Source organism: Azolla caroliniana, unplaced genomic scaffold (genome assembly GCF_043228905.1).
Source record: "Azolla caroliniana isolate FFs.n. ecotype wild unplaced genomic scaffold, voAzoCaro1.0.p SCAF_9, whole genome shotgun sequence".
In the NCBI taxonomy this organism is placed as follows: Eukaryota; Viridiplantae; Streptophyta; class Polypodiopsida; order Salviniales; family Salviniaceae; genus Azolla; species Azolla caroliniana.
In genome coordinates this window covers 17,877,311-17,888,246 of record NW_028230444.1, presented here as the reverse complement: position 1 = coordinate 17,888,246, position 10,936 = coordinate 17,877,311, and the positions used below count along the sequence as shown (strand labels likewise).

The window sequence follows — 10,936 nt, the reverse complement described above, 5'->3', positions numbered from 1 at the left end:
CTAACGTAATAGTTCGACCCCTTTGAGAATCATAATCACTTGAGACACAATCCCCCATCACATTCTTCTATGTTTAGCCAATGCTATTGGTGGAGAATTAAACCACATGAAGAACATGATATCTTTGAGAATCATAATCACTTGAGACACAATCCCCCATCACATTCTTCTATGTTTAGCCAATGCTATTGGTGGAGAATTAAACCACATGAAGAACATGATATCTGCTTCAGCCTGAAAGGCAAATTATCTACTCCCACTCTAGCAATAGTTGCATATGAACAAAAAGAAGATTTGTTGGGTAGGAAAACAATATTGGCATATTGTAAATGGCACACATTGTAAACAACCTCCAATCTAAACACATTCTCCCCTTTTCACTTTATTACTTTTGATAAGGTGGTCGTTGTATTCATATTAGGGTGAGATAGTAGTGTAAAGATTTTTTTCGTCGTTTGAATATTAGGGTGAGATAGTAGTGTAAAAATATGTACATGCATATGAGAGATCGAGTACAAACATAAGTGTCAAGTGATGCCAAGCCTGGCATGGTCGAACCTATATAGACATTCATTTTGGGGGGAGTAGAAGAATAGAATAGATGCTTTATCATCTATGACGAGGCCAATTTTGACCTACGGAACCAAATCAACAAACATAGCGTCTTGTCTCCTTCTTAAGAAAGGGAGTTACTATGCACTAAAAACTCCCTATGTGAAAATAATGACACACACACATATGCTGACTTTTCTTGGTGGACATTTGAGTATGACTCTTTACACATTTCTCGCAAGTTACCTTATACATTGAGAATTTGATAAGTGAATGATGTTAAAACCTGTTTTTGCCCAATTGAAGGAGACACGGAAGATCACAATGCTAAAATTAAGAAAAAGCAGAAGTGCTCACAGAAGAGATTTGGACAACGAAGTCTTGGACGCCAAACTGAAATGATTCTATTGCAATAGATTTAGAAAGCAGTTACTCATATTTAGCAATATGAGCTACAATAAGAATCCTTACAACATGGTTTCTGATTGAGAGAGATAGCAAGCAAAAATGTAAAACAATTTGATCCTAAGAAATATTGATGGTTCGAATGGCAGATTTTGGTTCAGGGGGAGGAATCTTGGGGACAGTGACAGTGAGGACGCCGTTCTCCATGGCCGCCTTTACATCGTCCACCTGTGTGTTCTCAGGGAGCTTAAAACGGCGGAGGAAGCTACCATGCGAGCGTTCCACACGGTGCCATCTGTCCGAAGAAGATGTCTCCTCTTTCTTGTGCTCCCCGCTTATCTGTAACACGCGCCCTTCCTCCACCTGTACCTTCACTTCCTGCTTGCTCAGACCTGAAAATGATTCATTATTTGGAAACGTCAGATTAAACATATCTGATACAGAAGAGAAGCAGATCCTTCAAAGTATAATAGCGATTGCGAAGTGAGATATTCTAATTAGTCGTATGGCAGACTACTTACCAGGCAAATTTGCTTTGAAGACATGAGCATCCGCAGTCTCCTTCCAATCTACCTGCGTGTTGGCTACAGCTGCGGCATCACGTGCGAAGCCCGGATGATCAGGGAATGAGGGGAAGATGAGGGAGTCGGAGAAGAAAGCATCGAGAGGGCCCTCTGATGCTCCCCCCCTGCGATTGCTACGTCCAAAGAGCGAAACAGACATGGTCAAATGGTTGAGGTTCTGGATACAGAGAGAGATCGATGAGAGAAAATGGCAGCGATGGATAGATGCTCAGTGAGAAACCCGATGATTATCTGCGATGGATCGATGTTTGTGTGAAGAAATTCGATGATTTTCTGCTATGGATAGATGTTTGTGTGAAGAAATTCGATGATTTTCTGCTATGGATGACTGATCGAATAGCTATGGGGTATTTGAAGAAGAGGGGAGGGGTAGATGTGTCTAGAAACGTCTTATGCTTTCTAGAACAATCGCGAAACCATTCTCCTTCACTTTCAAAAGACGCACAACCATTCTCCTTCTTAGAACAAAAAAGTATTGATTCCCATATAAATATTTTGCACTCAATAAATATATATGTACATACATCGAACCAAATAGAAATTTGTTCCAAACATTTAGAAAAAACAACAAAATGATCAACAAAAATATGATTTGTAAGTCTTTCCAAAAAAGCCAACAATTCAGGGTCATTTCTATCAACTGCCCCTCCTTCACCATATAAATTAATAGTATTCAAACATTGACGATGGCGAAATTTCCTAAACCAACCTCAAGTTGCTTTGAAGTCATCGTCAAAAATATTCATTTCTGATGCCAATCGTCGAGCCTTCTCCATAATAACGGATGGAGGCAATGCAAATGACAATTGACGAGATGTATCAATCCAAGCGTTCCTCTAATTTGGGATATTTACAGATACATACATTCATACATTTACATACATATGACCACATACACACACACACACATTGGACATATACATACATATTATGCACATATTACAAACACATTCATACTCATTGAATCTTGCATAGTGACATATACATATATTCACACACATACATACATTACATATCTACATACATATTCCACATATCACCATATATATACATACATATGCCTACAATATTATAAGTTTTAGAAACATACATCCATACATTACATACATGCATACACATAAATACGTTACATACACATACATACATACATTATATATGCAGATACATATCATCACAAACTACAATACATACATATATATACATACACATACATGAATATTACGAACAAACATCCACACACTCATGTATGCATATATGCATACACTATTACACATACAATCATACATACATTACATATTACATATATACACATATGTACATTCATGCATGTACATACATACATTGCATATGCATATATTACAATCACACATTCATATACATTGAATCATGTACATTGACATATACATATATGCATACACATACATACATTACATATGCATACACATATGTACATTCGTACATGGACATACCTATATTCATTTATACATTGCTACATATACATAAATTAGATATATACATAAATATTATGCACATATTACAATCACACATCCTTACACATCGAATCGTGTACATTGTCATAAGGATAAATGCATATATACATGCATGCATGCATGCATGATATATATATACATACATTACATATGGGTATATGCATACACTTATTATTAAATGAGTTTGAGGGTCACAACCATGGAGAATGGTGTGCTCAAAATCAATGTCCCCGAGTTTACACCACTTGAGGCAGAAATTGTCGTATTCCATCCAAGCCCAATAACTTTTGTTTGTTGTGGTTGGGGGGCAGTTTTTGGGGGCCTTTTTCCACCCTTCTTTGTGAGACGAAGGATTATGCCAAGAATTTGAATGAGGGGAATCAAAGAGATTGTGGAATTGGAAGGGATATTCTTCGGGGAGGATTGTCGCCTCGTTACGACCGTTCTAATAATAGTAGTGTTTATCTTCATGTTTTTAGGTCAAATTATGATGAATAGGGTCATAGTGAAATAAATTTCATGTAAGTATGTTTGGATTTGAGGAGCAATTCAACATAGATGACATGGTGGGTTAGGCTTGGGTTTGGGGGGGGTGGTGTCCCATGGACATCCGATGGGCGTTATACCAATTATGGACACTCTCGATTTATGGGAGGGGCAATATTTTTACTCCTCCTTGGGTTTAGGGTTTTGGGGGGGGGTGGTGTCCCCTGGACACCTGATGGGCGTTATACCAGTTATGGCCACTCCCGATTTATGGGAGAGGCCATATTTTGGCCTTATTCTTACTCCTTTCTTCCCTTCTTTCTTGCTCCACTTTTCTGAAGGCGGAGAGGACGGAGAGGAGTAAGAGGCAATAAGCCACATCTTGCTCAATGCAAGCCATGGCCTTTTTCATAGCTAAGAGGACTTTGTTCTTAGCCATGATTTTTGTATGTGTAGCACAAGTGGCCCCCTAGTCCCTATTTATAGGGTTCGTGGCCATATGCCATTGTATGTGGGACATATGGGATAGATGCCATTTGTATGTGGGACATATGGGATGGGCATATGGCTGCCCATTTCCACATGTATCGTGACATTTAGGCCCAAAGTTTGTGTGTCCATTACATAGACATACATACATATATGATTGTGGGCTTCTCCTTCCTTCTTCATGCCTGCCCCCCCATTCTGCCGTTGTATGTGGGACAAATGAAATGCGATGGGATGGCTGCCCATAATTTATTGATGGAAATGGAATCCTTTCTTTTCTCATTTGGGCAGAGAGAGACAGACAGAACACAAACAGAGCAGAGCAGAGCAGAAGAGAATGTTGGGCATTTGCTTCTGGCAGGCGCGTCCTAATTAATTTAATAAACCTAATTAATTAGGGTTCCTATATAATTAGGGTTTCTGAGACACCCAACACCATCCCCTTCTCTGAAAACTTAGAGACTCCACTGCTACAAAGAATTAAAGCAAAACTATCAAGCAAAACCTCCTCTAGGGCTTCTCCTTCCTTCCAGTGTTTGGTTTCTCTCTCAGAATAACTCTTATATATCACTTCTCTTCTTCTTCTTCTTTTTCATCTATGTAGTCTCTGCTCTTCTTCACTGAAAACCATTTTACAGTTTCTCCCTCAGAAATCTCGATTCTATTCTCTCCTATTATTTGCGTCTTGAAAGTAGTCACCAGAAACAAACAAAACTTACCTCCTCCATGGCATGGCGGCTGTGTTTTCTTCCTCGTCGCCACCACAACCACTACCACTATCATCGTCATCATCATCTGCTTCTTTTTCTTTTGTACCATATTCTTCTCCAATGTCAAATCCTAATTCTTTCGAAGAAACTCTATGCGAGTGTTTGAAGAGCTGGGAAAAGCCATCATAATTCAGATATGAGAGTGTTATCTCCTGATTTTCCATCAGAATCACGGAAATGGTCTATACCTCTAAAACTCAACTAACTGTCTAAATGGTGTATAAAGTCTTATCCATGCATTTTGTAACCATTATGATCTGTGCTTTATATTATGCAGTTATATCCACTCATTTTGTTACCATTCCGATCCGTGCTTTATATTCTGAAGTTGTATTATGCTTTCTTTTATGCTTAGAACAGTAATGGCAGCCAAAATATAACTGGAGATCAATTGAATTGATCTGTATTAAGTCCTTCATTGAGCAGTATCCGATCGGGTCAATTGAAGACCCAATTTGATCAAAGATGATTGGGAGCACTACAGCAAGTTCACTGCACAAGTTGGTGAAAAAAAAGTCCAGATTGTTGGAGATTGATCGTTTGGTCACAAACCCAACGGTAAAAGTGTGAGAAACCCAAGAGACAAGCTCTTAATTGTTTCAATATATTCTAATGTTCACACACGTTAAATACATAGACACCTTATTAGTTTCTAAAAGACACTTTATAAACCTTCCATCCGTGTTGTAACAAGTTCTATTTTTCACATTTCCCTTATTATATTACTTCTTTCAAAGTTTACTTATATTCTGTGTGTGTGTGTGTGTGTTTTGTGGGCAGAGAGTACTTAAGGCAATCAAGGAATCATCATGCGATGGACTTCTTTTGAAGGTAATGGTGGCTCAAGTTTATGACAGTTTTCTTGAACATTATATATAGTTAGATTTGCAAAGAATTTGGTGGATTTTGGCTCAATGTTTGGCAATTTTTTGCTAGATACGCAAGAATTTAGTGGGATTTCAATTCCTATTTATAACTGAAATGTAAGCTATATGGGTAGGTGAACCAAAATAGGTTCAGTATCTGAGAGCATAGAGGGGGTAAAGATGTTGAAGCAGGCTGGTTGGGGAACTGTGATGACTTGTCACAGGAATGGATACTTTTATTGCTGCTGATTTGGCTCTGGGTTTGTGCATGGTAAACTCAGCTTTCTAAGTGTTCGAAATGTTCAATCTATTGAAGTTTGTGTGAGTGTTATTCTATTCGTTTTCACTAATTTTAACTGCGAAATAATAGCAGGGACAAATTAAGCCTGGCGCACCTTGCAGATCGGAGAGGCTAAGAAAATTGAATAATAAGAACAATAATGTTAATAAATTACTGGAAATGGACGATATGCTCCTGATGGATCATTATTTGATTCATGTTTAGCCTAACGGATTGCTAGTAAAACTAGCATTAAATTAAATAACAGGCAAAACTGATGGTGTTGCCCTAAATAACGATCAAAACCAATGGTATTTTTTGATCCATTTTTTTGTGTTAATTATGTATACAAAGGGAGAGAAGCCTCAATATGAAGGCTGTGTATTAGGCCTTGTTTGAATCCAAATTTGAACGATGTAGTCCTAATTCACCTCTGATTTGTCTCTTTATATGTTTTTACTCTGGAAGCTACCAACTGATTTATGTCATGCTGTAAGGCTGTGAAGTAGGCATCATTGCTATATGTTTTGTCCATTTCTATTTACCGTGGATGATTTCAATCAATTTATGTTACGTGTTGTGTAATGGAGGCATGGAGACATGCATTCAACAGAAGACAGACAACATACAATTTGTAATGGAGGCATGCATTCACACTCAATGATCTGCACAAAGGACACCCAAAATGCAAACAGTTTACTTCCTCATTGCCTCACTCCACCACACCAACAAACAATAGTCCTGCAGTTTATGCTTGTAAAAAACCATGTCAAATATTTCACATTGTAAAGTGTAAAGCCATCTCATACATTAACAGCTTTTATTTTAGAACAATGTTGATAAACTGACACCCCTCATATTCGTAACCTTGACTTGTTTCATAGGCTGGTTTTTGACAATTATAGTGGGGCCTAGTATGGCTAAATTTCTAGCCAGCATGGCTGAATGTCGAAACTTAGCCAATGAGTTGACAAACACCACAAGAGAGACGTAGTATGATGAGGTTTCCAACTCAAACAGAACACTATTGATAATCTCATCTGTTTGTGGGTCATATCCTATTCTTTTGGCTTTCAACCCAATACCAAGAAGTAAAGTAGTGAATGCCAACAACATGCATGAAAAGTAATGGTGGACTGGTGAAACCAACTAGTAAGATGCATCTGCTTGAGCCTTCTGAATTTGCATACTCCCCCTCCTAGCTAAGAGCCTTTGTTTGTTGAGGTGGCCCTTATTGCATGGGTTGAGTTTTGAAGTGACATTCCAGCACAGGAGACAACCCAAGTTCTAATATCCACTCCATGAGAATATATTGAACAACATCGCTCGATTCCAGCACATGAGCAACTCATCTTTGGTTTCAGATGTCATTCAGCTTAGTGAGGGATAACCAGTAAGTTCTTCTTGCATACATGCATGCACAAGGCTTGAGAAGAAGACAAATTCTCAGCCTCCGAAGAATTGAAGTGCAATTTTCGGTACAACTTATTCCAGCTTTACAGCACTCTGTTTTTTTAATCTGGTAAAAATTCCATAAGAGTTTTAGTTTCCAAAAATGTTTGTAACTACAAACGTTCAAAAGATTCCTTTAAGAATGGATGGAAATGACTTTTGATAGTGTCAACTAAAACAGAAAAAATAAATGTAAAAGTAATGATCCACATCTTCTTCCTTGATATTCTTAAGGAGGCTCACCTTGTTGAAAACAGAGACAGGGAGAGATAAAAAGATACAGAGACAGATAGATAAAAATTATGGTTCGTCTCTGCCTGTAGAGAGGCGTGTATATTTAGTTTTATAGAACGAATGTGTCTTTTACAAAAGTGATTGTTCGTAACAGTCATAACTGTTTATTTTTATTATTTTATTATTTTATTGTTTTATAATTTAGTTATTATTACTTCGTATTATTTTCCTTATAATTTCCAACACTCCCCCCTAAGGAAAATAATCAAAATTCCATATCTTTTTTTTTCCAAAAGAGAATATACTCCATTAGTTAAAATATACATGAACACGATCCCTTTCTCAGTTAGGCCGTGCCAAGATTATCCTAGCCTACATACGAGATCTCACTTATTTATCTTACACTTTTACATATGACTCAAGCCATCCTTTCAGATACATCACCTACCTTCACTATCCCACTTGCCATGTCTTTCACGCCCCTCGTTCAACTAATGGGAGGGGGAAACAACCATCTGGGTACATCATACTTCCATAGTATATCCATTCCATTTGCTGCGGCCATCGGCGTCGTACACCATCTTTTTCGAAAATTCAGCCTCATTAGGTCTACAACATCATTAGTACCATTAATCTGCTCATATTGAGCTCTTAGTGTAGTTATGAGTGTGTGCCAAATTAGCTTAATCGATTTAGCTGGAGGGCGTTTGTGTGCGGAAAATACCCTGGTACACCTTGCTGTCCATATATGCCATATAGTAATGGGGGCAAGCAACATCCAAAGATCTTCAAGTTTTTGATTCTGTACACAAGTTGTAGGTACCCCGTTGTCAGTGATCAGCCGAACAATGCCATTCTCCCCTCTGTACTTAGCATTGCATGTGCTATCGTATGTCGCCACATCAACGTCAAGACACATCCAACAAGCATGTCCCCAGTTGAGGGTAAACGAACTAGAGGCATGGCAAAGCAAACGAAGTGCCCTTCCCCATACAGCCATTGCATCGCGACAGTCCCATAGACAATGGGAGATGCTTTCTATCTGTCCACATACAATACATCTAGGGTCTACATTGGGGCCTTTACCCCACATCCCTACCGGCAAGGCTCTATGTGCAATAAGCCATAAACACATCATTATCTTGCGGTCATATTTGTCATGCCATATCATTTTCTAGAATTTATCTAGTCTCCTTTCACTTATGCCCTCCTGCATCCAAAATTTCCTTGCCGCAACCTTGTCATGTTTTTGTTCTAGAAGAATTTGCCTCCCAATCTTCGTGTTATACCTGAAAAATTGAACCAGCTTTTCCTCATCAGTTTGTCCTTGAGTTCTCCAAAAATACCTGGCTGGGTCCCATGATAACTTATCCAAATGCCCTTCTATAGGCCAACACACTGTCGCCGGTGTGATCTCCCTTGGCTTAGGGTCAATAATCATATTCTTGCTAGTTTTTACGATCAGCCTAATCAGCTTTTCTCTTTGAAAGACTGGTTGCTCACCTCTTGCCCTTCCGTGCTCTAGTTTGTAGTAGCATACCTCGTTCGATTCTACTTTCATTCCCTTAATGCCAATTAAACAGTTTTCAGCATCTATAAGACCTGTCCACGCAATTTCAGAGGTTGTTACTTCTTCCTCTTCCAAGGTATTCTTGTAGCATGCAATGGCATTTGTAATTCTCTTGAGCATGCCTTTACCCCTGCTTATTCTCCATATTCTAGCCTTTTGAGTGCCCACCTCATTGGACAAAAACCTCTCCCACTCCACTAATGTATTCCCTTGGGCATTGATTAACTCAGCCCATTTGAAACCTGTTTTTTGGCCTATCATCAGCCCATCCACATCTCTAATCAATGGGTTCCACACAATTGGCATGTATATCCGCGCATATGCATCATTTCTCCACCTACATATGATCCCCTTTCTGATTTCTTGCCATGCTTTCATAATTCTGATAGCACAAAGACTCTGCATACTTCCCCAATATTTGGGCCTCATTTCTGGCACAAAGCCCCAAAATGGGCTGCTAGGCCAACATCCACCTTGTCTTGGCAGCCACATCTTCCATCTACGCCGCCATAGAACTTTCCAAGGTGCCTCAGGAAGTTGTAGGCTCCGGACCACTAGTTTGCCTAGCAAGGCCTTCGTTTGCATCACGGGATCTATCAATCCCACTCCCCCTTCACTTTTCCTTTTTATAAGTGTGGTCCAAGCAATCTTTGCAACGGCTTGTTTTTCCTCTGTGCCCCCCCATAAGAAATTTCTAATGATCTTTTTTATCAATTTCATCGACTTGGGCACGATTATGCAGCATGTAGCAGTGTGCCATATAGTGGCCATTAGAATCTGATTTGCAATCACAATCTTTCCCGCAAAGGATAGTTTTCTTGCATTCCACCATATTAGCTTCATTTTTATTTTATCCACTAGTAGATTGTAGTGTTCTGCCCGATCAATGTCCATACCAATTTTGAAGCCCAAGTATCTAGTAGCTTCTCCTTTCCTCAACCATCTAAAATTGGGGTCGGGGACCCAGTTTAACATGGGTTTATTACTGATCCAAATGCCCACAGATTTATTCCAATTTATTTTAGCATCGGATCCCCTACAAAACTCATCAATTGCATTTTGCAATCTGCCCAAGTTGTGTGTATCACCTTTGACATAGGTCATTGTGTCATCAGCATATGCCGTATCAAGCACCATAACTTCAACATCGGGTAAGGTAAGGCCTTGTATTTGCCAAGATCTATCAACAATTTGATAATGCAAAGCTTCTGCTGCAATTATGTATAAATACGGGGCTAATGGGCATCCTTGGCGTACCGAACGTAGCATCTTAAAGCTCTTCCCCATACTTCCAGCCATTAACACTTGGCTGGATGCACCTCTGTAGAAGGCACCCATTCCACGGATCCATTGTTGTTCAAAACCTAGGGCTGCCATCACTGCTTCTAGGAAATCCCATGAAATCCTGTCATATGCTTTTTCGAAGTCAAGTAGCATTACTGCTAGGTCCACTTCTTGCTCCTCAGCCCATGCTGAGTATTCCCAGAATGTTATCACATTGTCCACAATACTCCGGTTTTCCAAGAAACCAGTTTGCGTTGTATGTATAATGTCCCCAAGTACCATTTTCAATCTCTTACTTACGACTTTGGCCATTATCTTATATGCATTGGTGAGGATCGTCAGTGGTCGCCAATTATCAAGCGTTGCTAGGTCTTTACCAGCCTTGGGTATTAAATAAATCATGCCTCTACACATTGTTGTGGGCATTAGTCCTTCTACCATAATGTGTTGCATCCCTGCCAGCATGTCATCCTT

At 39.2% G+C, this 10,936-nt stretch overlaps 1 protein-coding gene across 1 annotated transcript; it reads right to left on the bottom strand.

Annotated features, from left to right (window-relative positions):
* Positions 1-916: 916 nt before the first annotated feature.
* On the bottom strand, positions 917-1,853 carry LOC147860363 (18.1 kDa class I heat shock protein-like). Its single transcript, XM_087325088.1, has 2 exons — positions 1,479-1,853; positions 917-1,349 (listed from the first exon to the last, which is right to left on the bottom strand). The coding sequence occupies exons 1-2, from the start codon at positions 1,678-1,680 to the stop codon at positions 1,078-1,080; spliced, it is 474 nt and encodes a 157-aa protein (XP_087181214.1). The 5' UTR covers positions 1,681-1,853; the 3' UTR covers positions 917-1,077.
* Between the last annotated feature and the right edge of the window lie 9,083 nt (positions 1,854-10,936).